This window comes from Mustela nivalis (genome assembly GCF_964662115.1).
Source record: "Mustela nivalis genome assembly, chromosome: 1".
Classification (NCBI taxonomy): Eukaryota; Metazoa; Chordata; class Mammalia; order Carnivora; family Mustelidae; genus Mustela; species Mustela nivalis.
In genome coordinates, this window is record NC_139020.1 from 199,694,920 (window position 1) to 199,722,726 (window position 27,807).

A 27,807-nucleotide genomic window follows, 5' to 3' on the forward strand; every position below is an offset into this window, starting at 1 on the left:
GGAGGGTGTGGTTTATATAAGAAAGGCAGAATGGGATTCTGATCAGCAGACCCAGTTTCCGAGGAGGACCATAACTTTATCTCAAGTTGGCAAAGGTTGATATTTTTCTGTGCTTTAAGTTTTTTTTTTTTTTTTTTTTTTTTAAGATTTACTTATTTATTTGACAGAGAGACCCACACAGCAGTAGAGAGAACACAAGCATGGGGATTGGGAGAGGGAGAAGCAGGCTTCCTGCAGAACAGGAAGCTCTACGTGGGGCTAGATCCCAGCTCATGTCGTGAGCTGAAGGCAGATACTTAACGACCGAGCCACCCAGGTGCCCCTGTACTTTAAGTTAAAAACAAAATGTGTGGGCTTCCTGGGTGGCTCAGTGGTTTAAACCTCTGCCTTCAGCTCAGGTCATGATCTCAGGGTCCTGGGATTGAGTCCTTTATCGGGCTTTCTGCTAGGCAGGGAGCCTGCTTCCTCCTCCCTCTCTCTCTCTCTCTGCCTGCCTCTCCGTCTACTTGTGATCTCTCTCTGTCAAATAAATAAAAAATCTTTAACAAAACAAAACAAAATGTGTAAGGTGTGAATGTCTCTCTGTTCTTGGCTCTCCATTCTTATGAACTATCTGGATCAAACCAGTACCTATTTTGATCATGTTTGATAAGTAATTAAGCTGTTACTGTAAGCATCACAGCCTGTCCAGGTGGTTACCCTTATCCCCAACTTGAAGACGAGGAAGTTGGGACCCAAATGTCTTACCCAAGTTGACATAGCTGGTAAGCAGAGGATTTGGCCAAGATCTCACAATGCTGCAGTCACACATAGTTGGGACGTTCTTTTCACTTGCACTAATCGGAGGTTATCCAATATGAGATGAATCTTGAATTTAAGAATTGGAACCTCAGACTGGGCAACACCTATGGCAATGGGTCTGAGCGATCTACACTAGCACGAATTAATTACACAGGTCCCTGGACCCTGTGAGCCCAAAGTGTCTCTCAGCTCTGCTCCGACCTTCTCCTTACTCCTAGCATCTGGGTTACTCTAGGGTAGGACAACTTGCTAAAGGGGGACCCAAGCCCTGGGGGTTTTGCGGGAAAGTGTCTGTAGCTGATGTAACCCCCTGAGGGTTCTGGAAGCAGGAGGCATCTGCAGAGAGCTAGGGTTCAGCTGCTTTGGAGTGGTTTTTGCCTCTTGGCTTCTTTCATCCTGCTGTGAAATGACTTTGTAGACAGCTTCCCATGGTTCCTATGTACCGGGTTGGCCCTGAATGGGGCTGGTGCCCTGTCTTATCTTGCTTGCCCTAAGACAGAAAACTTCTTAGGGAAGTTAGGTTTTTCTAGCTCAGGATAAGAAAAACAGCCATCAAATTGGCTGGGCAGGTGAGGGTGAAGTAGGGATAGTGGAGGGAGGAATGTGGGGGTTCAAGGAGCAAGCTGATCGGCTTCCCAGGACCTGTAAAAAAATGAACGTATGAATGAATGAATTTCCCTTTTTTGGCAGGTGTCTCTGAGTTTCTGTACTGCGATTCATGCTGCGATTCTTAACACTATTTGTAGGGTAACTTTAGTTTCTCAAGATCTGTTTCCTGCGGGGAAATTAACATATTGAAAACCCGACGAATGTCTTATCAGAAAAAGCAATTATCTGGTTAATTTAATTTTATGAAAACAGGCTCTAGCTTGCTCTGTGACCTCACTTCATGGTGCTCCATTTTGTAAGACTGTCTTTATTTCATGAAGCACGTATCAAAACTTAAAAATGATAAACAGAGGAGCGCCTGGGTGGCTCAGTTGGTTAAGCATCTGTTGCTCAGTTGGTTAAGCATCTCAGGGTCTGGGGATCAAGTCCCACATTGGGCTCCCTGCTCAGTGGGGATCCTGCTTCCCCCTCTGCCTGCTGCTCCCCCTGATTGTGCGTGCTCTCTCTCTTTGACAAATAAATAAATAATATATATATTTTTAAAAAGCATTTTAAGCAAAGATACAATACAGAATAGCATCCTGCCTGGATGAAACTGAGTCACTGAGTGGGAGAAATAGAAGAGCAGCTGGAAGGTTCTGAGTGAGGACTTTTTCACCCAGGAAGGCTCTCTGCCATCTAGGCTAGGATTGTGGGTTCGTTCCTTAAGGGAAGAGCACTTTATTTGCACATTTACTGATTTAATTAGTGAAACTGTAATGGCATTGTTTTACATGTCTTGTATTTGAGGTTCTGCTAAAATTGATTCAAGGGGATGATTATTCAGTTATACGGGTGATAACGTATAAAGACAAAGACAGTTTATTCATGTATTTATTTATCTCTTTTGATCTTTTCCCCCCATTTTTTTAAAATTGAAGGGCAGCCGACACACTATGTTATACCAGTCTCATGTGTACAAGGGAGCGATTCAACAACTCTATTATCTTATGCTAGACTGTTTACTGATTTTAATCATTCTGGAGGAAGAGAATGGAATTGAAAAAAAGAGTTGACTCTCACCAACGTCTTGACTCTCACCAAAAAATAGTTTATATTCTTATGGGGTTTCAGAGGGAATGGGATAGAAAACATTTAAAAAGAAATCCCCAAAAGATTTGGTATATGCTTCTTTTTAATGAGATGTGTCTCATATCTTTTCTTTTCTCCATTATATGTTAGCTGCCCCCAAATATGTGAGCCATTTATGTTGGTTTGTTCTTCACGATAAAGGAAAGATGCATTCTGTAAAGCTTAATGGGCATCGTTTCATTACATTGGCAGGGTAGCCCTTTGGACTCAGTCTAAGAAATGAGGGTAAAAGAGATGTTAACTTGAAAAGTGCTTGGTGAGCACAAGGCTTGGTGAACAGTGTCTGTGCTGTTGGCTGCTGCCATTTTGGGGGGATTTCCTCTTTCCTTCAATCTGCATGTCTTAGACCCAGGGTCTGCCTCACAGCCCTGACTGCTACAGTCTGATCTAGATCCATAGGCAGGCATTTACATTTATTTATTTTAAAAGATTTATTTATTTATTTATTTATGGTGGGGGGAGAGAGAGAGAGAGACAGAGACAGACAGACAGCATGCAGGAGTAGAAGGAAGGGTAGAGTGAGAGAAAGGAGAGAGAGAGTCTTAAACAGGCTCAATGCCCAGGGCAGAACTGGACACAGGGCTCGACCCCAGGACCCTGAGATCATGACCGGAGCTGAAATCAAGTCTCCGATGCTTAACCAACCGAGTTGTCCAGGTGGCCCTAGGTATTTACATTTTTAAAAATCACATGGTATTAAAATATACTTAAACTATACAGAAGAGCTAATAAGGAAAAGTAACGATCCCAAGCCCATCCCGCCACTTTCTCCCAGTATGAAATTCATCTCCCTCCATGTGCTGGCCTTTTTTTAAACTTATACTTTTATGACATTACATGGAGATGTCATAGGTAGATCCTGAAGCCCTGCCTCCTTGCTAGCCGAGTGCTTACCCCGGCTCAGCTCGCTGTGACTAGGACCTTGGTAGGGTGGTAGCCAGGCTAGCCAGGGCCATCGGCAAAATATTTTTTTCAAATGCTCCTCTTTCTCCCAGCTTAATGGCAAGCTTGAAACTCCAATGATACCCAAAGTCATTTTGGAAGAGCAAAAAGTGTACACGTAGACCTGGGGAGCCAACCCTGCCGAAATTCAGGAACGAATGTCCCAGGCAGACAAAAGAGCAATGCAAATATTGAGGCATGGGTTGTCCTGGGTGTTCAAGGAGGAGCAAGGGAGCCAGTCAGCAGACCAGGAAAGCAAGCGACTGCACCACTGGATGTGGTCAGACAGACAGGTGAGGGCACAGCCTTGTAGGGCTTTGGAGATGCAATGGGACATTGCTTTGCTGGGTGAAACAAAGAGCCAAGGACAGAGTGTGACTGTCATTGTGATGGGCTTACTTGAAATGCTGGGCAAGTTTAGACCATAGGGAGGCAAGAGTGGTGCAGAGGATGGCGCCTTGGGCAAGAATGGAAGCAGGGAAGGTGGTGGGGAGTGGCGTGATTCTTGGAGAACTGACCGTTATCTCTTGATGGATTTGATATGAGGCATGAAGAAAGTATGGAGCCAAGGATGGGCCTGAGGTTTTTAGCCAGAGCATCTGGAAGCCTTTTACGGAATGGGTAAGAGGCAAGTTTTGGGGTGAAGATCAGGAATTTGGGTTGGAACATGTTAATTTAATTTAATTTTTAAAAAAATTTTAATTATAAAAAGATTTTATTTATTTATTTGACAGAGATCACAAGTAGGCAGAGAGGCAGGCAGAGAGAGAGGAGGAAGCAGGCTCCCTGCTGAGCAGAGAACCCGATGCGGGGCTCGATCCCAGGACCCTGAGATCATGACCTGAGCCAATGGCAGAGGCTTTAACCCACTGAGCCACCCAGGCGCCACTGGAACATGTTAATTTTAGACATTCAGGCGGAGCTACGGGAGAAGCAAGGAGTCAGTGAGGCAGTCTTGGCTAGATAACTGTAACTGGGCATCATCAGCATACAGATCCATTTAAAGCCATGCACTGCGAGATAGCCAACAAATGAGTGTAGATAGAGAAGGGCAGAGGTCCAAGGACTGGGTGTTGGGACCTTGGAGATTTGGAGGTTGGGAAGTTGAGGGGGAGGCAGCCCAGTGACTAGAGAGGTAGGAGTGGAATCGGCAGAGAGAGGGAGCCAAGGGGCAATCAGGCTTGATGGGGGAAGAAAAGCTGTGCCGAATGTTCCAGATGGGTCAGAGGAGATGAGGACTGGATTTGGCTACTGGGTCTAGCGAAGTGGAGGTCGTGATGACCTTGAGAACAATTTCCAAAGAAGGGGGACGCCGAGCGAAGGGCGTTCAACAGGGGGATGGGAACAGAGAATTGTGGATGTGAGCCAGCACAGCTCTTTCGTGGGGTTGGCTGTAAGCTGGAGCAGAGAAGCAGGCTTGATGGAAAACATGACATTGCAGGAAGGTGGGGGTGGGGTGGGGAAGATGATGGTGGCAGTGTTGCCCTTTGAGTTGGGAGAAAAAACTGAGTGCATGTGCTAATGGGAGTGATCCTCAGGAGGGAAATACTCAAGAGACAAGCAGGAAGTCCTTGAGCCAGTGAGAGGCTAGGTGCTCGGGAGGGGGGTAACCAGGAGGATCTGGGAGAGTTCTTCTAGACCAGCCGAAGCACAGGCAGAGCTGACAGGAACAGACAGGAGCAGGTGGTGTGGATGTGGTGCTGGGACTTCCAGGTGTTCTGTTCTCTTCCATTTCTTCCCTCCCTGGACTAGAAGCTCTGGGGTAGAGGATGGGGTAGGCGGTGATGGAGGTTTGCTTGAAAGGGAGAAAATGTGTTAAGAGTCACCTAGGGCCTACAGCAAAGAGATGAGCTTGGGAGTGTGGTAGGGCTGCTGGGAAGCAGCGAGGGGCCTGGGTCAGGGGCTACCATCCAAAATGAGGCCAGTTTGCAAGGTGGTGAACTTTCCTTCATGTTTGTGTCCTGGATGGGTGCATGTGCAGAACCGGGGGGGCGGGGGGTGGCAGGCAGAGGAGGGGGAGTGGATACCAGCTAGAGTGACGTTTGCTGGGTGCACGGGAAACAGCAAGAGAGGTGCAAAGGGGCTGAGGAGGGACTTGGAGGTGATGAAAGTGGGACCACGAAATGTTATTTATAAAAGCCTTACTGAGGAGCATAACTTACACACAGGAAACTACATGTATTTAAAGGATACAATTTGAAATGTTTGATGTATGTATATGTCCCTAAAACCATCTCCACCATCAAGATAGGGTCACGTGTGTCACCTTACAAGCCTCTTCCTCACTCTTGGTGGTGCTTTCCTCTTATCCCTGTCCTCGGCAGGGCAGTCACGCCTTCCTGTCTTTGTAGATGACTTTGCACTTATTAGAGTCTTTTTTTTTTTTTTTTAAAGATTTTATTTATTTATTTGACAGACAGAGATCACAAGTAGGCAGAGAGGCAGGCAGAGAGAGAGAGGAGGAAGCAGGCTCCGCGCTGAGCAGAGAGCCCGATGCGGGACTCGATCCCAGGACCCTGAGATCATGACCCGAGCTGAAGGCAGAGGCTTTAACCCACTGAGCCACGCAGGCGCCCTGCATTTATTAGAGTCTTACAAATCATTTTATATAAATGGAATACTTTTTTGGGTCTGGATTCTTTTATTGATTGATTGGTTGATTGATTGATTACCTGGATTCTTTTGTTCAGCCTGATGACCTTGAGATTCACTCATGCGGTAGTGTGTATCAAGAGTTCATTTCTTTTTATTGCCGAGTAGTGTGAATAAGCTACAGTGTGTCCATCCATTCACCTGTGAAGGTGTGTTTGGATTGTTTCCAGGTTTGGGCTATAAAGCTGATATGAACATATGCCCCTGTCTTTGTATGGATATGCTTTCCCCTGTCTTCTAGGAATACCCAGGAGTGGAATGTTTGGATCATACAGTATACATAGGATCTTTACAAAATCCGTTGGGATCTAGAGGGTTGGTGACTGGCAGGGTCTGGCTGTGTCACCAGCCACCCACCCCTGCATTGCAGCTCTCCTGAGGAATTACTGACATTGATCACATTCTAGTGTTGCTACCAAGCTTTGCTAACACGCTTAACTTTCGACTGGTGGAAAGACTGTCTATAAACACTTACTAGAATGTTTCAGCACCTGTGATTGCTTTAGCAGTGTGGGCTTGGCTCTGAATCAGAGGTCTCTAGCTAGCTCCACACCCTCTGCACGCTGTCCCAGCAGCTTTGCCCCTCTGGTTTCCCTGCTTACTCATTCCCTAAGAATTGAACATTACAGGGGGTTGGGGGTGATGGGGCATGGATGGGGGGGATTTGGGGGCGTGAAACAAAAACCAGGCAGGACTGAAAGCAGTTGAAGCTACATAAAGGAGAAGGTGATCACAGCTCTCTGAGCCCTGCGGGTCCCAACCCAACAAGGGATGGGGGAAAGAGGTCTGGGCTTTCTCCCACCTCAACGGCACCACTGCCTGACTTCTCACAGGGTGCCCAACCTGTGTTAAAGGTTAACCCTCAGAAAACGTGCAGATACAAAGGGAATGCGAGTTAAAAATTCATGTTTTCTCATTATGAACACGAGGACAAGGAGGGAGGTCTTACAGCCAGTTCAGAGGAGAATCCAAAGGACAGACACGTTTGGGTATCAGGAAAATTGAAATGAACTTGCAAACGGAACAATCTGTCCTCAGAGGTGGGGGAGGGTTGTCCCTCCACCGGACAGAATTGATTTGTGTGTCTGTAGTCAAGAATGATTTGTGTTGCTATCAGTTTTCTGCAAGTTCACTTTAGTCTCTGCAGAGTGGTAAAGATCGTTTTTAGGGTATGATATAAACTGGGGTTGCCTGTATATTTCAAATCAGACACCCTTGAAATATTAGCATACTCCTGTGGCCAGGCATTTAAAAAACAAAAGAGGGGCGCCTGGGTGGCTCAGTCCTTAAGTATCTGTCTTAGGCTCAGGTCATGATCTCAGGGTCCTGGGATCCCAGCATTGGACTCCCTGCTCCACGGGAAGCCTGATTCTCCCTCTTCCACTCCCCCTGCCTCGCTGTGTTTCTGTCAAATAAATAAATAAAATCTTAAAACAAAACAACTTGGGCTAGCACCACATAATATCAAAGGAAATTGTAATTAATCAAATACATAGGTAACTTTGGTAGAAATTTTAGGAATTCCGTCCCACTCACCTTCTCTACTTTTTTAGTCCAAGTTGCTGATAATTCACAACTCTGAGGGTTTAAGATGCCGCTTACATTCCCACAGCAGAGGGACCCAGGAAAGAGTGCAGGGGGCAGAGCTGAGATCTGGTTCCGTGGCGGGGTCCCTGAGTCTCCAGCCGCTGCGGGGGGGTGGCGGGGTGGGGGCAGAAATCGCCAGCCAGGGGAGGGACTGCGTCTGCGCGCAGGTGGTCTGCTGGCCACTCCAGGCAGGTGGGGGCGGTTCCCCCGGAGTGTGACTTCGGCCTTTGCTGTCCGTTTAGGATAAAGGAGGAGTGGAACTTCGTGGCCCAGTGCAGGAGGAAAGGCATCCCCCAGGCTGCATACTGCAAGAATGGCTTCGTAGACACCAGCGCGAGGCTTCTGGAAAAGATCGAAAGGAACACTTACGCGAGGCAGAGTTCACTTTCCAAGGAGAGAGACAAACGGAGGAGTCCGTTTGTGTTGGAGCTTTCAGGGGAGCAGTGGACGGTGAGTGCAGCGAGGGGGTGCCCGATACGCTGCTGGATTCTGCTGGAGGCATTGACTGGCCTTGGCCTTGGTCAAAAGAGAGCGTTCCCATGGATGGGGAGGAGCCAGTTGCCTGCTCTAAACCAGGTTCTCAGGTCTCTTCCTCCGTGCAAGACCCTGAAGTCCTGGGAAGGGCAGCAGGGTCCCTCCGAGGGCGGCAGGCTCTGGGATCCTGGCGGCCCTCCGCAGGATGGCACAGCCTTTAAAATGATTACTCCTGCGGTCTCTCTCCCAAGACCTTTAAAATCACTCTTTGCCTTTTTTTTTTTTTTTTTTAATGAACCGAGCCTTCAGGTAACATCCCCTCGTAGGTGGTGACAGATTTAGCTGTCTTTCTTTCTGAGAGTCTGAGGCCAGGACAAAGAGGTAGCCGCCCCCACCCCCTTTCTTTCCTCTGGGCTTTACAGGTGGCTTCCTGCTCCCCGTGTCCTGACCTGCTGCTTTGCTTGGGGCAGTATTGATGAAGTTCTAGAACCTAGGTGAGGTTTGGTGGGCTGAGGTCCGGAGCCGATGACCAAGAAAGAATTCTTGAGACATCTTTGGTGCAAAATGGTGGTTTATTAAAGCACGGGGACAGGACCCGTCGGCAGGAAGAGCTGCTGCCCCGGGTTGTGAGGGATGGCAGGTTATGTACCCTGCTGTTGGGGGAAGGGGAGGGGAAGGGAGGTTTCAGTGGAGTTTTCATATGCTAAAGAGGGCCTACAAGGTGCCAGGATGTTCCAGGCCTGCCGGAGGCCTTGCCCTTGCTGCTGGATCAATGTTGTCTTTAGACCAGCCATTAACATTAAGATAGTTGGGAGACTTTTTGGTGGGGTGTCACAACTCTGCTATCAATCGTCTTTGTTAGTGAGATTTAGGACATTTGTAAGCCAAGGGAGACTCCTGTCTAGGATTGTGAGCTCGGCAAGTTAACTATTTGCTTATTGTTCATGGCAGTCAGGGCTGCCTGAGGGATGCTACACTTATGGAGGGGAAAGGGTGAAGAGGGGGTGCAAGGCGCCAGCTTTTGCTTTGTCCTCAGCCAGCCTCCTGCTCCCTCATCAGTATCTCCTGGGCTTGCAGGTGATCTGACGTTTTCTGGTGGAAGCAGCACCTGAGTGTGCTATGGGCAAGCAAACTGGTATGATGATCTCTTTCTGGGGGACAGGGTTCTCTGGAACCTGCCCGTCATCTCTTTTTATGCCCCTGACTTACGGCTGAAAGGACTCTGGGCCGGGAGACTGAATTTGGGGAGGGGATCGTGGTGGGTGTCCTTTACTGGTCATGTGATCTGGAGGCACTTTACTCCACTTTCATATATTTTTTTCTCCTGCTCAGTAAAATGGGGCTAAGGCCTGCCTTAGCTCCCTCTGAGGACCATTGTGGGTCCTGAATGAGCCAGTATTCTAGGACACTGACTTGTAGGCTGCACCGCCTTCTGAAACTGGGGGAGTTTATTGCTCTACAACCTCTAGTCTTTTTCTTCTGCATCCCCATCGCTGAAATCAGTGGGTGCCCTTCTGCAGTTCTAATTAAATACCGCTGGTAAATCATCCTCATGAGTCATTGCCAAACATGGCCTTTGTCTAAGCACATACCCCCACAAGGGTTACCCAGCCTGCCTGGAGAACCTACATTCATAAGCACTTCTCAGCACCTTTGCAATCATATCCCAGAACCCTTGAACCCAGGGCAGCCTTGGATTCTGCTGAGTTCCTCTGTCACTTCACAAATGACCAGGGAGGTGGTGCGCCTGAAAAAAGGCAGAACCTGGCCCAGCATTCATGTCTCCCCGCTCTCTTTCTGGTGTTCTTTGCTATGAGAGACTCAGAAAAACAGTGAGAAACTTGGCACAGCAACGATTAGATCTTTATCAAGCAACTAGGGAGGGAAACATAGCACACGTTTTAAAATCCAAGGCATGGACAGATTTTGTTTTCAGAAGATGTTAAATCAGTGTGTTGTAAACCAACAGTACATGTCGTGGCTATAGCTGTGAGCCTGGTTATCTGTGTTCACTGGGCATTTGATTTTCATATCAGGAATTCATTGGCCAGTCCTCTGTTGTGAGATTCATGACAACCCCAGAGTCTTAAAGTGGTTTCATGGAGGGGCTGTGCAGCGGGCTAAGGTTAGGTCTGATGCTCTCACCCACGCTGTCTAGCTTCTTGCCTTTCTCGCAAATGCCCGGTTATACTTGACTTTGCACACGCCACCACTCGGCTCCGACACCATGAGGAACTAGTTGTGACTGATGTCATTCATTCTGTCTCAGGAGCTGCCGGATTCACTGAAGGAGCAGACGCACTTGCAAGAATGGCACATCACTAATACCCTGATTCAAATCATTCCTACCTACATTGAGCTGTTTCAAGCGATGAGAATTCTAGATCTGCCAAAAAACCAAATCTCCCGTCTTCCGGCTGAAATTGGTATGTTCATCAGCAGGAGCCTCCGTGTTCTCGTCTCGTAGGCAGGCAGCTGGTGGGCAGGCTGCGTGGAGCTTCCTTTCCCTCGTGGCCCAGGACACTGCTGGGCAGGGCTGTTTCCTTGGTTCCCAGAGCTGCTAGTTCCTTTGCAAGGTCCCCTTGGGGTGGTGATACCACCATCCCACCTGCAGGACTTGGCACAGGCAGACATTTGCCGATGGCTCAGAAACTAGAAGTCTCATGAGTGAACTCTTTGTTTATTTTCTTTAAGTTTTAGAAAGTTACGCATGCAATACATGTTCATTGCAAACATAAATGACAACCAATTATTCCCATGTAAGTTTAGCGTAGCCTATTATGTCATTTTGATCAACATTTTATCATTCTCCATCACATTTCTGTTCAGCTGCAGTACCTTAAAATGAAGACTACAGTGATCATTCCTGCTTCTCTTTCTCTTGGGGTGTGAGGGGCAAAAGATGGGGGCTGCCTATAGTTCCATGAAGGATTAACTAGAGAGTAAGCACAAAATGCTGTGATCACGGACAGAGAAGCTGACATTTAATCAAGGGCTTAAAAAACAGTACAAAATTATGTTCCTTATCTCCCCCATCGTTATTATACAAATGTTTTCTCTTTGTCTTCTGTTTGTTGTTAAAAGACCTTAAAGGATCTTCCCAATGGATGTTCATTTGTTCTGATGACAGGTCGCTTGAAGAATCTGAAAGAACTCAATGTGAGCTTCAACCTTCTGAGAAGCATCCCTCCAGAATTGGGGGACTGTGAAAATCTAGAGAAACTGGATTGTTCTGGAAACCTAGAATTAACGGAGCTCCCCTTTGAAGTAAGAAAGCAGTCATTTTTGCACTATAATTTACTTGTATTTGGTTTAGGACGTGGGATGATCTGGGGAAGGCAGTTCACAAGGTCAGAGTCCATCTTTCTTATATCACGCTTTCTTGACATTTCAGTCACCTTATACCAGTGACTAGAAGGTCTTTCAAAATGTTCTTACACTAGGCCAGGAGCTGAATTTAAGTTCGGAAAAGCTGTCAAAAAGAAACAAACGGGGCGCCTGGGTGGCTCAGTGGATTAAGCCTCTGCCTTCGGCTCAGGTCATGATCTCAGGGTCCTTGGATGGAGCCCCACATCAGGCTCTCTGCACAGTGGGGAGCCCCCCCCGCCCCCACCTGCTTCTCTGCCTACTTTTGATCTCTCTCTTTCTCTGTGAAAAAAAAAAAAAAAAAGAAACAAACAAACAAAAAAGAAACAAAACTAGGCAAAACATCCTGTTTTCATACGAGATATTTTTATTTAATGTCTATTTAATGTCTGATGCCTGTTGTCTGTGATGCAGATCTGGATTTATTTATCCACAGTGGTAAAATAAATTGGAAACAGTTGGAAATAAAGGGGGTAAAATTTTTAAAAGAAGTTAATATATTCACAAAAACTTGTAGGTAACCAAAACGGTCTTAACAGATAGGATTTTAAAGGTCCATTCATTTAAACAACATTCGCTAGTGACTTTTGGTCTGTATTCACTGGAGAAATGATTTAGAATCCCATTCTGATGAAATGGAGCCGCAGAGAGGGAAGAGTGTTGCCAAACAAAATTCAACAGACTTCTTATGCTAAAGGGAGATAGAGATCTCATAATCCTGCTGGTAAGGAACAGACTGGAAACAATGTTGCTGGTGTGGTGCTGACAAGGCCCTGGCTGCTGATTAGAGTCCCAGATGGGGTGTTACTCTCCTTGCCTGGAAACTTCTTGGCGGGTGGAAGTGACTGCTTCCACGATCGCCCCAGGAAATGCCCAACAGTCCAGGTGAGGGCCACAGTCCAAGAGAGGGTGTCTGCCCAGGGGCGTGACTCTCTCTTTGAGACTGCTCATTCCCCAGGCCTCCCAAGTTTGTTTGTTTATTTATGTAATTATTTTTAAAATTTTTATTTATTTATTTGACAGAGAGAGAAAGAGAGAGAGCATGCCAAAGCAGGGGGAGGGGCAGGCAGAGGGAGAGGGAGAAGCAGGCTCTCCGCTGAGCAGGGAGCCCGAGGTGGGGCTCGATCTCGGGACCCCAGGATCATGACCTGAGCCAAAGGCAGATGCTTAACCCACTGAACCACCCAGGTGCCCCCCGGCCTCCCCAGTTTAGAAATTGGTGCAGTCTTCTCTCAGTTGTCCAGGCTGGAAGCAAGACAAGTCGTCTTGACCTCTTGCTCCTATACCCTGATTCCACTCTGTAAGTAAGTCCTGTTGAACGTGTCCTTCAGAATAGGTTCTGTGTCTGACCACCACCCAGCACCTTGCCACTGACACCCTGATCCAAGCCCGTGCTGTCCTCCATCTGAACTGGAACAGCAGCCTCCTAGGCTTGCCTCTCTGTCCCTTCTCTTTTCCCTTCTCTTTATTGAGATATAATTTATAGATGCCCAGATTCAGTCATTAAGTGTACAATTTACCATAATTCACATTTAGGATATTTCTCTCATTCCCTCAAAATTCTGTCTCTCCTGTTTGCAATTAATCTGCATGAGTTGGCAGATTAGGCAGCCCTAGGCAACCACAAGTGGGGGTTGTTTTTTTCCTGGCAAACAGCAATGTCCTGTTGACTCCCCTATATTGACATAGGTGGGAGCAAATGTACCCGGGATAGAGATTTTTAGGCTCTTTGCTTTGAATGGGCTTCTGTAAATGCACTGTACTTGTTATACTTCCCCAGTTGGCTCTGTTTTAATAGCTCACTGACTCTCTTTATATATAACTTCACTATTTTCAGACTGAATGGTTCTCACTGGACATAAAGTTCAGCCACCTGTCCAAACTAGGGTTTATTCAGGATAAATAGAAACTCTGTAGCTGAAGACAGGTTGTCTCAGCCTTATGTGTCCAACTTGTATGTATCCAAAGGAAACACACAGCACCCAAGGTTCTGGTCTCTACAGACTCAGGAAAGCACCGTTTGCCTGGATGCCATATCCAAATGCTGGCACTAAAACTTTTTTTTTTGGTTAAAAACATAACGTTACATTTACCACTGTGACCATTTTTAAGTGTATTGTTCAGTAGGGTTCTATGTATTTGCATGATTGTGCCTGTCTTCATGAGTTGCCTTTCCCACAAATAATTGACACAATCCTGAATTCAAGTTCAAACAGACCCGCAAATAGAATGAATGACCCGTGGAGGGAACCAGCAGGAATTTTGAGGCAAAGGTAAAGGTAATGAAACTTCTGTGTAACTGAGTGTTGTATTTATTCTGACTGAATGTCAGATTTTTATCTGGACAGCACTGGAATTTTCAGACAAATTCCCATCCAAGTACTAACCAGGCCCGACCCTGCTTAGCTTCCAAGATCAGATGAGATCGGGCGCATTCAAGGTGGTATGGAGGTAGACTGTAACTCCCTTTCCAAAGAATTTATGAGTGTTTTGTTTTGCCCTTGATGAAAGTAGCTAGTGGGGAATTACGAATGCCTGGGAAATCAGGCATTTGTCTTCTTGCTAGTTTGATGCCACTGTGATTTTCCTTATTCTAATTTTCACAGAAGTCTTAACTTATTGAGGATATTTAAAGGAAAGAACTTGGGGCACCTGGGTGGCTCAGTCGGTTAAGCATCTGCCTCCGGCTCACATCATGATCCCTGAACCCTGGGATCGAGCCTCACTTTGGGCTCTCTGCTCAGCAAGGAGCCTGTTTCTCCCTCTCCCTTTGCCTGCTGCTCTGCCTGCTTGTGTGTTGTCTCTCTCTGTGTCAAATAAATAAATCTAAAAAAAAAAAAAAAAAAAGGGAAAGAACTTACTTTTTTTTTACAGTCTAAAAAAATGTACCTTCTACATTTATTGTAAAAAGGAGGAAGACAAGAGACTGATGTTAATTCAGTCTTGAGTTTTCTGCTGATCTGAGAACACTGGCAACACGGTCAGAGACTTTAGACTGAATTATGGGCACCCTAGACATCTTTTCTGATGCTTATTTACTGTCCCATTACTGTCTTCACATTCATTTTTAAAAATTCAAAACAAGAGCAAAACTAGAATGTGCCCATTCAAAGGGGTGGGTTTGACCTGTGAGTCACTAAAGCAAATGTAGCAACAGGGAATTAGGTATTCTATTAAGATAAAGAGAGGTATAAGCCTACTGCTTCTTCTTTTGTAGATTTCATCCATTCCTTCTGTTGGTTCAACTGGCTCCATATTGCATATTGCATAACAGTTTTGAAAATGTGTTCTGAAGGGCAGCCCAGGTGTTATCAGTGGACTCTGAAAATAAGTCAGTAAAAGGTAGCTCCTTCTATAGGTCATGGCCATGACCCAACTTACAAAAACAAATCCAAATATGAGACCCATTTCCTACTTCATTCAATATTCGTAGATTTGCATTTGAAATAAAAAAAATGTATGTCCCAATGTATCCAGTTACCATATTAAAACACAAATTATGGAGAAGAGACTTAAAAAAGAGTAGAGATTTCTGATTGCTTGCTCTATCCCTGCATGAGTTCAAATGTGAGTCTTTTTAAGATTTGCCAAAACTCTAGGGTGCCTGGGTGGCTCAGTCTGTTGGGCGTCTACCTTTGGCTTAGGTCCAGAGCCCAGGCTCCTAGGATTGAGCCCCACACGGGGCTCCCTGCTTAGCGGGAAGCCTGCTTCTCCCTCTCCCACTCCCCCTGCTTGGGTTCCCTCTCTCGCTGTATCGCTCTCTGTCAAATAAATAAATAAAATCTTAAAAAAAAAAAAATTTGCCAAAACTCCTTGTGGTCGTCTTGAAGTCATTCTATTTTTTAAGGCTTGTGCTTTTTGTTTTCTGTGACTTTGCACATGCTTGCTGCTCCCTACCTGGAGTTCCCTTCTCTATCTTCCCTTTCGGGGGAAACCTCAGGACCCAGTGCAAAAACTCCATTCTCTGTGAGATCTTTCTTGACCTTTTCCCTTACCCTACTGTGACATTGGGTCATTAGCCCCTTATGTCTGTGCCGCTGAACGCACCCAGTTGAAAACTTCTTCACGTTAGTTCTTGCTACATTAGATGGCATTGCTTATTTTTGAAGTGTGAACTCCTGGTAGGCAGCCCCGGTGTGCCGCCCGTCATGGAGCGCGTCGTCAGCGCTCCAAAATGTATATTCTCCTGATCTGTGTTGTGTATATTCTTAGAAGGGCCTTTGGGAAGAAATATCACCTGGAAATTATTAGTTGAACATACCTGCACTTACAAAAGTAATTAGAATATGTTGTTATTCCTTTCTAGTTAAGTAACTTGAAGCAAGTTACGTTTGTAGATATCTCAGCAAACAAGTTTGCCAGTGTCCCGATCTGTGTCCTGAGGATGTGTAATTTGCAGTGGTTGGATATCAGCAACAATATCCTGAATGACCTGCCCCAAGATATAGACAGGTAGCTACTTGCATTCTGAAGGTGAGGTATATGAATTAGTTACTAATGCCTTAACCGCCATTTTAACGTTTTAAACAGGCATAACACACGAATGGTCTTTGAAATCAGTGTATTTTCCAAGAGTTTATTGTTTCTGGGAAATGAGTTTCGTTCTTTAGATAATGAGACAGTTTCCAGTTTCCAGCCTCGTAAGTGTGCGTGCGTATGTATGTGCATTTGAACACATCTCTTGTCTTGGTTGTCTCCATTGTCTTTTAATTTCCTTGAGTCCTCAACAGAATGACATCATTAACTTTACCCCGTAGACATAGCAAAGTATCTTTATTATATATGGAATAGAAACGTATCATTCTATGTCTTTATATATATGTTACATACAGAAGAGGAACATTTCTAAACTCTGTTTAGAATGCCAGTGAGGGTAATTTTTATTGGTTTCATTTATTGATTTATCACACATGATCTTTCAAGCAAATCGATATGATTGGTAAAGTTTTTCCAATCGTATTCTTGTATTTTGTGCTTAAAAAATAATTGGACTGGGCTCTCTGGCTGGCTCAGTCAATAGGGCATGAGAGTCCTGATCGTGGGGTGGTGAGTTCAAGCCCCACGATGAGCATAGAGCTTACTTAAAAAAAAAAAAAAATTACACTGAGCATGTAAGATCCATTCATTCACTCATTTCATTCATTCATTCATTCCACCAATGATACTAGGCTCCTGTATGGCAGGCCCAGAGTTTAAAATAGTGAATGAAACAAAATATCTGACCTTTTGGGATCCAGAATCTCCTTTATAAAGATAGTGCATAATAAGTAAGTTGTCATGATCCAGAAGCCAAACTGACTTAGTTCCCAAGGTCACTTACATGACCTTTTTCTACTCCTGGTACGTGTGATGTATATCCGTGCTTTCCAGTTTTGGGAGACTAAGTGGGAGTCGTTTTAGTCTGAAACACGAGTCAAACTCTGTGAAATATTTGTAGGTCAGTCAAGATTTTGGAAATGCATGCAAGGAGAAAACTGGGTCAGGGCCGGGGGCAGGGGGGAGTCGCCGAGTTAGAATAAAACGGAAAACAAATAAAACAAATCCAGAGCACATTTTGCTCATTTCCTTTTCACTTGACAGATTTCTTTCCATTTTAAATTGAGAAGATATGATAGGGGAGGAATATTGGCCTTTCAAGATAGATACCAGGAAATATGTGGCCCAGATCTGTTCATTCTTGGCCCCAGTTCCAGTATAGTTCCTTTCCCATCCTTTCCTGACCCCTTGGAGAGGGTCAGGTCAGACACTTGGAGAGATGTACTGAGGGTCAGGTCCTAATTCTAAAGTCCGCTTATCCTCATAAGGGTCACATATATAAAATAAACTATGTAGGGATTTCGTACCAGAATTTATTTGCCATTTACTTTGGTTTTTTTTTCCACTATGAGGTTAATCCTTATCTAATTCCCTTATCCCTTTTACTTTTTCTTAGGCTAGAAGAACTGCAGACTTTTCTCTTGTATAAGAACAAGCTGACCTATCTTCCTTATGCCTTGCTTAACCTAAAGAAGCTCACCTTGCTAGTCGTCAGTGGGGACCATTTGGTGGAGTTCCCGACTGCCCTGTGTGACTCATCCACACCTTTAAAGTGAGTAGATTCCCCCATAGAGACTTTCACACACAAGGTAAGGAGGACCTGCAGCCTGGGCGCTCACCTGTCTCAGGAACCAGATAGGATGGTTCTTGGACTCAGATGACCTGATCCTGGTTCACAGACGTTCCGAGGCCTTTGTACAGGATTTTGAAGTTGTTGGCTAATGGCACGAGGAAGTAGATCTCAGAGGATTTCTGGACAAATGCTACTGCTGTTTGAAGTGTGAAAAAACACACGCCCAGGGCTCCCTGGTTGTCTTACCCTTTTTGGGTTTCCTTAAAGGAACCTGTAAACTGCCCCAAACTAAGAAAAACCATCCCAGCAAATGTGATACAGCTTCTCATCTGGCCTGAGACATTGAATAGTCTTTCTTACCTTGGAAGGGAACTTGAAAAGCCATAGCACCCTCCCTCCCCTGAAGCTGACTCCAGGCCACCTTGACATGCTGCTGCTCCAGTGAGAGCCCCCTCCGTCCTGGGTCCAGGGACTCGCCTGCCTTAAACATTAGGTGTTTGCTAAAACCATGACTCCAGGGGTGATTTCCCAGAAATGTCCCGTTCTTTCAGTGATAAGTGCTCACCTCATCATAACTCTTCCTCATCTTCTGATCCTGGCAGCAAGATGCATAGCAGACAAAAATAGAGAAGCGAACTATTGCAAAGAGAGAGACTAAATTCATTCCTGTGTAAGCACAAGATGAACAGGGATATGACATCTTCTCCCCACTGGCCCACCATATTCCTTCCACTGGAACGGGTCTCCTGCTGCTCTTGGCTGTCCTAGGAATGTCTTTCGGATGCAAGGAGGTCAAAGAGGTGTTGAGTATTTGGAAAGACATACTTTGTCTTTTCTGGATGAAAAGGCATTAAAGATGCGATTTCTTCCAAAAGTTATACATCAGTGTAATGTAATTCCAACCATAACTCCAGCGGGATTTCTTTTTTTGGAGCTTGAACAACTGATTGGAAAGTATATCTGAAAGGCAAAAAGTTAAGAACAGCCACGATAATTTTGGAAAACAAGAGTAAGAGGACAGAATTTGCCTTACGGAGAATGACAATATGTTTAAATGTATAAGACTCAAAATGAGGTGGTGCTAGGCAGTGATTTGTAGATGAATTATTAGAACAAAGAGGGTCGTACTGAAAGTGATCCTAATCTGTGATACAGGGATTTTCATAAACCAGTGGGGAAGGTCTGAGTGACTTAATACACCTTTATTTTATTTTATTTTTATTTTTATTTTTTTTAAAGATTTTATTTATTTATTTGACAGAGAGAAATCACAAGTAGATGGAGAGGCAGGCAGAGAGAGAGGGAAGCAGGCTCCCTGCTGAGCAGAGAGCCCGATGTGGGACTCAATCCCAGGACCCTGAGATCATGACCTGAGCCGAAGGCAGCAGCTTAACCCACTGAGCCACCCAGGCGCCCCCTTAATACACCTTTAAAGAAGTTGGATAATTAGGGAAAGACAAAGCCCGTTCTTCCCTTGACAACATCAGAAAGCTTATGGCCTATAGCCATATTTTTGCTGTGTGTCATATAGGGAGACATCTAGAATAACCCAGAGATTAGATATAAAAAGAACAAGAAATGCCATGTTAATGATGGTAGATTGACCATGTGTCAATCTACACTTATCCCTCTTGAGATCCTATTGAGATGAGGAATAAAATAAAACCTGTAAGTCCCCATGATGGAGAAAGCAAGGGAATGCCTTCACAAATTGAGAGATGCCACACACTTTGGGAGACATACAGCAGACGGAACAGTGGTGACTGATAAAAACAGAATGGAGCAGGTGCACGTTCAGAGACGAAATCAAGAAATTAAGCCCATTGGCCCTGGAGAACTCTGAAGAAGCGTGTGGTCAGAAATTCCAGGTCCAGGCTGGGGCAGATCGAGGCAGGATACTAAAAAACAAAAGGACAATTTCATGTACACAGACGATCCCCCGTCTTCTAATCTCCTCCTCAGTTCCACTGCACAGACCACTCAGCATCTGACCCAAAAGCCTGAGGTGTCCTCTAGAGTGGCCCTGGGGGAAAACCCCAGAGTATCGTGTTCGGAGACTTCCCAGGGGACTAGCAACTGCTTGTCCCCATGTTCACCCATGGTGGCTGGCGCTGGGGCAAAAACAGTTTGCATGTGTGGGTGGCCAGCCAACATGCTGGGGTCTCAGCCTCAAACGTGAAGACATCACTGACTCTTTCCAGATAATTGTCACAAAGACATGCATTTTTCAATTTTGGAATCAACCTGCAGGCAAGATAGAAATGTTAAATATGGTTTCAGAACAGAATGCGGATGGTGTTGGTGTTAACGGTATGAAAGTGAAAGTACGTGATGTCTGTGAGTGCTTTGAATGCATCAGAGAATAAGATGGCTTGATGAGTAGATCGAGAGGTGGATAAATGGATGGTTGTGTCCTAGCTGCAGTAAAATCTTAAATATGGAACCTAGTTGGTGGGGACAGGGGTGTTCACTGTAGCATTTTTTTTTTTTTTTTTTTTTACTTTCCTAAATGTTGGAAAATCTTCATAATGGGATGTTGAAAAAATGAAAATATAGATCATAAAAATTGGTTGGTGGTAAGGTTGGGGAACAGAAGAGAAGGAAAGGAATACCTTTGCTTGATTAAACAACATTGAAGTATTAGTCCTGCGTAAAAGAGAATTTCCCGTAGGATAAGTAAAAATAGTGATTGACCCATGAAAGAGATTGCTTCTGGGGGATCTGAGACAGAGGGTGAGTGAGAGACTGTGGTTTTAAATAAAACAGTATCCTTGCAAATTTTAAAATACTTAGAGTGATTATTCTGATAAAACATTAAAGAATGATAAAATATAGGCTTTTTTTTTTTTTTTTGATAGGGACGGATGACAAAAATTAACTCAATGAAAGAACTTGTAAAGGGGGCACCTGGGTGGCTGAGTTGATTAAGCTGCCGCCTTCGGCTCAGGTCATAATCTCAAGGTCCTGAGATTGAGTCCTGCATGGGGCTCCCTCTCCCTCTCCCCTGCTCACTCATGCTCTTTCTCTGTCTCTCTCTTTCTCAAATAAATAAATAAAATCTTAAAAAAAAAAAAAAAAGTGCTTGCAAAGGAAAAGTTGCATGGTTCGATCCATAAAGACATTAGAACTTTTTTGCTTTCTCTGCATTTAGACATTAAATAAAATTACAAGAAAAATGAACTGGGAAATATATGTGCTAAAAATAGAACAGATGGGCTTTATCTTCCACATGTCTGGAGCTTCCGCAAACCAATGAGAACGATACCACCCACGCCAGCAGGGCCCACACTTGCATCTGGAGACTGTTCAAGGGATTTCCAAGTTTGAATTGAAATAATTACACTGCCTTTCACAGCAAAACATCTTTCAAAACTGTGAGGACAGGTGATCAACTGTCATTTTAGTTTCTCTCCTTGGGCTTCTTTTTGGGTTGGAGTATCCATCTTTTCAGTTGAAAGGATACTGACCATCCGAGTTCTTTATAATTTAACCCCACCTCTTCTTAGAGTCTGATACCATTCACTGGGATTAACACCAACCATAGTAGGACACGATCTAGTGTGAACGTTCTGACAGAGAGCAAGTGTTAATGTCCACCTCAAGGCCTCTGACGGGGCCACTGTCCTCCGTCTGTGGCTAAGTAACTCTCATTCCTCCAGCAGGCCTCTAAGCAGGACTGATTCCATAATCTTGTTGGATTATTCCATGGGGCAGTTCCACTGGTGACGTCAGCATTAAGTGGTCCTCTGTGACCTTCAAGGATAAGTAAGAGGTTGACTTTTTCTAAGAGGAATTCTGTGGTGAAACATGTACAGGTGAAAATGTGATATTGTCTGTATTTTCTTGAATAGATTTGTAAGCCTTATGGACAATCCTCTTGATAATACCCAGTGTCAAGATGGCGTTGAAGTGATGGAAAGTGAACGCGATCGTCAATGCTTTGATAAAGAATTTTTGAAAGCCTATCTTGAAGATGTTAAAGAAAGAGGTATGCTAATCATATTTAAAATTATTTTAGGGGTGTCTGGGTGGCTCAGTAGGTTAAGCATCCAACTTTTGATTTCTGTTCAGATCTTGGGGTCATGACCTTGGGGTTCTGATATCAAGCCCTTCAATTGGGCTCTGTGCTCAGTGCAGAGTCTGCTTCTCTCTCTCTCTCTGCCCCTCTCCCGGCTCACTCTCTCTCAAATACATACATACATACATAAGATCTTAAAAAAAATAAAATTCATTTAAATGAATATATGGAGTTCCATGTACTCAAGCAACATGAACCCATAATGCTAAAAAGCTAGTTGGCTAATTGGTTATTTTTCCACGTACCATATATATTTATAGAAATTATATATTTATATAATTTATAATATTTATATACATTTATATAATTACATATTATATGTAAATTATATATGTATATACACACACATAATTTTTTCTTTAAATATCAAATTTTTTCTAGTGTACTTGAATACTTGATACATCATCCACTATTTGACAGTGAGGCCTGGAAACATACGCTTGAGACGTTGCCTTACTGACTATACATGAGTTTTTAACAAAATGGCATTGACAAAAGAGTATCTCCATTAATGGGAAAATAAGATTCCATTTCAAGATCCATTTTAAATGCAACTTTAGAAAAAGGTATTTCTTACATAAATCAAGGTCCAATTGTATGAAAAATCACCGAAGGAAAAAACGGTGGCAAACTAAGTACCTAGATCCCTTTAGCTTTGGTTTTCCACAGGGTGGTGATAATACAGAGGAGCACGGGAGGTCACAGGACTCAGGAAAGGGTGGGAAGAGATTTCCCCAGGGGCTGTTTCCTAAGCGTTCTAGAAGGTAGAAGCCCTTCGTTCAGCTGCAAGTACACAAACACAGGAAGAAGGCATAAGTCACCCTTTGTTCTTCTAATCACCACCTCCTTCCTTGGTATGGCTGCCCATTCATAGACTAAGGATGATCGGTCACATTCAGATATTCAGGGGTTTCATGAGAGGAATGAAAAATACCATTTATTTGGCAAATTAAAATTTTTTTTTCAACTAAATTATTAAATCTCTCTGCAGTTACCTCTAATCCATTTGTCTATCCCCAATCTTGAAAGCTGAAATAGTGTGAAATAAATGAGAAATTTATATGAAACATGAAACAAATAGCAGAAACATTGATTTTGTCAAAATTTATTTTTGGGTTGCACAAGTTTCCTCTTGTGAAAACCTTTATTGTTGTATTTTATAGATTTATTCATAATTACATTTTTGAGTTATTATTTAAAAAAATACATGAAAGAATTAGAGAAAATAGGTAGTTAGCTTTGGATCTGTTGGTCAGTGATAAAATAATTTGCTTTGTAAGGTTAACTTTAGTGATAATAGCTTTTGAATTCATTCACTTATTTCTAAATAATTGTAATTCTGTCTTCCATATATTCATATTGGTTCATATGATATTGCCAATACTCAGCTGGTTTTTAATTTTAATTTTAATTTTATTTTATTTTATTTCTTTTCAATGTACTCAGCTGGTTTTAGCCAGAATCCATAGCTAAGTGGAAAAAAGTAGCTTTAGTGAGTTATGCTGACCTCCAAACTCATGTGATATAAGAATGATGAGCAAGTGAAACCCTTTGCTGGTCCTCAAGCATCAGCAACCCTAAGAATCACTTGCAGGCCCCACCCTCAGAGATTTTGACTCAACACCTCTGGGGTAGGACCAAGAATGTGCATTTCTAACAAGGTCCTGGGTGATGTTGGTGCCTTGGGTCTGGGAGCCTCACCTTGAGAGGCACTGGTATAGACCATCCTTTGACAAAATTTGACTATGAAGGGAGAGTGGGCAGTGGGAAGAGCAAGACTGAGTAAAAGGGTACTTACTAAGATCATGCTCAGTTTAGGAATAGTGCAAGCTTTGCTTATAAACCTTTTCCCCTTCCACCTGGGGTCTTACCTGCTATCTCGGGTCCTTGGCCATCTATTTCTGTTTTAGTCAATTTTTATTATTTTTAGGGTTATACAGTTTCTCAGATTCTGATGTAGCTGTGTCAGTTTGTTGGAAAGATTGCAAAAGAATGAGGGTTAATAATTCTATTTAAATATTTCTTCTTCTTCTTCTTTTTTTTTTTTTAAAGATTTTATTTATTTGACAGACAGAGATCACAAGTAGACAGAGAGGCAGGCAGAGAGAGAGAGGCGGGGAAGCAGGCTCCCTACAGAGCAGAGAGCCTGATGCTGGGCTCGATTCCCGGATCCCGGGATCATGACCTGAGCTGAAGACAGAGGCTTTAACCCACTGAGCCACCCAGCCACCCCCCCCCCCTTTTTAAAGATTTTATTTATTTACTTGATTGAGAGAGTGGGATAGCACAAGCAGGGGAACCAGTAGAGCTAGAGGGAGAAGCAGGTTCCCCGCTGAGCAGTGAGCCCGATTCAGGGCTTGATCCCTGGACCCCAAGACCATGATCTGATGAACCCAGGTGCCCCAGATCTAAATATTTCTAAAGCATGACTAAACATTTGTGAAAGCTGACTTAATGGTGATAGATAAATCCATTCACCTCCATATTTTAACCTGGGAAGGATAGTAATTTGTTGGTTAGCATGAGCAATGGTTTGTAGCTACACTTTGTGGTAAAATGGGGAATGGTTGACTATCTTTGTTTCTTTTGTTACAGAATCTGTTCCCAGCTATACCACCAAAGTATCTTTTAGCCTTCAGCTTTGATACCATCCATCAGAAGACTGCAGAATCTCCCTGTGCTGCTGAGCTATAAATCTTGGTGTCTTTGAAAAATGGTTTGTGCTTAAGGACAAAGTCTAGAAACCACAGTCCTAGTTAGGAAAAATGATTTTCAGATTTCACATTTGTGAATACTTCTCTCAGTGGACTGGAGAATTGATAAATGGGTTTATATATAAAGGTTCATTTACATATACTTTTTTTTCCCAAATAATGCACCTTTAATATTTTAGAAAATGTGTTATTTTTTTAAAATTAAAACCTAGAGACCAAAATCTGAAGTTGATTGCACTGTTTTTAGGAATCCAGGGATAAAGGGGTTGTAAAAAGAGCATTTATATGGGACTAGCCAAATGAGATTTTATTTTGAAAGAGTTTTAATGAATTATTTCTTTTATTGAGAAAAGCTTCCCTTGGGTTAATACAAATTGCTATTTTCATATGTTTTAATTGTATTTTCTAAGTGTAGGGTCTTAGGAAACACTTTAAGTATAATTTGGGCATTGAAGGTAGAAAGAAGGGCTGGATTGTCTGCTCTTGTATTGGGCACAGGACACTCAGATGGTGCGCTGGTGGTTTTCACAGAGGCGTTGTGGTCCTGGCTGGTCCTGGGAAGACTTACATGATCTACATGGGTGGTCTTCTTATCCTGAGTGGGTACTTCATGGGTCTCAGGACACACCTTAGAACAGGGAGCAGAGACAGCACCCTCAGGAACCCCTCCTCCAAGGTGGCTGTGCAAGGTAGCAGGGATGACTAGTCTGTACCAGTGAGGACGCCCTAGCAAAACTTCCTGACAGGTGCCACAGGAGGCTCTGCCCAGGCCATCATGCTGCAGCCCACAGGGAGCTCATGAGACTGTTTTTTGTTGGCAAAGATGGGAGTCATGATAGGGCTTTGGACTCCTACGTCGTATCATCTGATTTGGAGAGAAATTGTACAAATATTTATTTTTATACCACTGTTTTAGGCTAGAGGAAACAGGATTGTAAGTAGAAGATAAGTCTTAATGAACAGCTTCTGTGATTAAGAAAGAAAAAGTGCATATATTCACGTTTATTCCTATATGAATTGACTCCCACATGGTCTAATTCAGTGCCATCCAGTAGAATTTTCTGCAGTGATGGAAATGTTCTGTATCTGCACTGTCCAGATGTAGTGACCACCAGACATACATGCTTTTTGACTAATTGGATAATGACTGATATAACTGAAGAACTTTTAATTAATTAAGGATTTTTTTTTTTAGATTTTATTTATTTATTTGACAGAGAGAGATCACAAGTAGGCAGGGAGGCAGGCAGAGAGAGGAGGAAGCAGGCTCCCTGCTGAGTGGAGAGCCCGATGCGGGGCTCGATCTCAGGACCCCAGGATCATGACCTGAGCCGAAGGCAGAGGCTTTAACCCTCTGAGCCACCCAGGTGCCCCTAATTAAGGATTTTTAATTAAATTTAAATTTGGATTGCCACAGGGGGGTGCCATATTGGACACATAAGTCCAGACAGTTGGGTTTTGGGGGAAGAAACGAAGGGTGTTTTTTTTCCTTTTATCTGAACAACAATCTGCCCCAAAGGGGCCACTATTGACACCCTCCATATTTTGTCTTGGTAGATTTAATCATAATTCCCAGTGTTTTGTCCTCAGCAGATGCAAACCAAGCAGAGCATTCTAAAACCATATGGTAGTGCTTCAGCAGAGGATTGCCTCAAGTTATAAACAAACTCTGAGAAGTAGGTTAAGAGATGAAAAGAGTAGGAAGATGAGAAATCACTTCAGCTGAACCTCAAACAATTGTATTCTTTCAAGTCTTCAAAAATGGCATTGAAATTTATTAGTTGTATTACTTAAGTGATTTTGAAATTTCATTTCATGCCAATGTATACATTATATTTAGCCAAATGGAAAATGAATCTTAAAAAGGGACAAATAGGGGCTTTCACATAAGTTGTCCATGACCTATGTAAAATTTATTTTAATAAAACCAGTCTTTTGTGCAAAAACTCTGTATTGGTGCTACATTTCCTTCCTAAACAAAGGAAAAAGTATTGCACTGATGCATCATTATTTCATGTCATATAATATCCCATACCAATATATTATTGGAATATAATGTGTGTAGAGATACTATTTAATTTATTCACGTATGTGTAAAAATGCAGCAAGATTATAAGGCATCCTAGTGGCAATATCATAGATATTTGAAAATTTTACGTGGTACATAGGGACTGATTCATAATTTGGAAAAGGAATTTCCATAGTGGGATATATGTATGAGCATTACAGCAATATGAATAAAATGTCATTCCTAGGAGAAAAAGGTTCTGTTCCCAAAAGCTTATTATTACACCCATTTTTCAGACTTCTGACATTGAGGGGCAGAGACACTTAGGTGAAATCATCGACTAGTGCATTTTAATCACCAGTAAGAACCACACCACATTTCTTGACTGGAGGTTTCTAGAATGACCAAGAAGTGCGCTTGCCAAACACCAGTTTAGAGTAACTTTTTTTTTTTTTTTTTAAGATTTTATTTATTTATTTGACACAGAGAGAGACCACAAGTAGGCAGAGAGGCAGGCAGAGAGAGGAGGAAGCAGGCTCCCCGCCGTGCAGAGATGCGGGGCTTGATCCCAGGATCCCGGGATCATGACCGGAGCTGAAGGCAGAGGCTCAACCCACTGAGCCACCCAGGTGCCCCAAGTTTAGAGTAACTTAATGATAATGGCTAACAGTAAGCTGCAGAAATCAGTTCCTGTCTTTGCTTCTTTGCCTCCCTTCCTTCCTGCCTCAATGCATCTCTTGAATCTCTCACTACTCCTGAACGGGAAGGAAACATGCTCAGAGATGCTGTGTTGTGGCGGGTGTAGGTTTACATAATTCCCATTTCCCGAGTCCTGATTCCTAGGGACAGCACGTTGCCTAGCCTTTCCCACCCTCCTTGTCGGTAGCAGTATGTGTTACCAGAGTAACTTTTGATCATGTAATAACACTTCTTAGAATTTTAAAGAACTTTCCAATTCTTTCCTAAAATTAAAGTTCTTGGCGCTAGTCTTCAGTGAGTTCACAGATCGTTGAACACCTTCATGTCCTCATGATCTAAATTTTGTTCTCCTTATTGATACACTCCAAATCATTCCACCATCCCAGCCTATCTTTGAATACTACAGAGTCTTTCTGGGGATATTGGCAGATGTTTTGCATCTTCCTCTATCTGCCGTGTCTATTGTGTAAACGTGCATACATGCACGCACATTCTAGTCTCTTCTTGAAGCTTATCAGCGCTGGGACTCAGGGAGCCCGGATAGCAAGGCCAGCTCTTTTACTAACGTACCACATAATCTTGGGAAAATCACTTCGCCTTTTACCCACCTGTAAAATACAGAGTAGCAGAAGACGAT

At 43.5% G+C, this 27,807-nt stretch overlaps 1 protein-coding gene across 3 annotated transcripts in view; it reads left to right on the forward strand.

Moving 5' to 3' along the window:
• Positions 1 to 26,409, forward strand: part of LRRC2 (leucine rich repeat containing 2) — a 45,824-nt gene extending 19,415 nt beyond the window's left edge. For all 3 annotated transcript variants that reach the window (XM_082705385.1, XM_082705384.1, XM_082705383.1), the window contains 7 exons: positions 7,965 to 8,172; positions 10,466 to 10,622; positions 11,327 to 11,463; positions 15,869 to 16,014; positions 17,495 to 17,650; positions 21,523 to 21,659; positions 24,345 to 26,409. In XM_082705385.1, the coding sequence (XP_082561511.1) occupies positions 7,965 to 8,172; positions 10,466 to 10,622; positions 11,327 to 11,463; positions 15,869 to 16,014; positions 17,495 to 17,650; positions 21,523 to 21,659; positions 24,345 to 24,394 (991 nt within the window). In that variant the 3' untranslated portion in view covers positions 24,395 to 26,409. The remainder of the gene's footprint in view (positions 1 to 7,964; positions 8,173 to 10,465; positions 10,623 to 11,326; positions 11,464 to 15,868; positions 16,015 to 17,494; positions 17,651 to 21,522; positions 21,660 to 24,344) is intronic.
• The last annotated feature ends 1,398 nt before the right edge of the window (positions 26,410 to 27,807 follow it).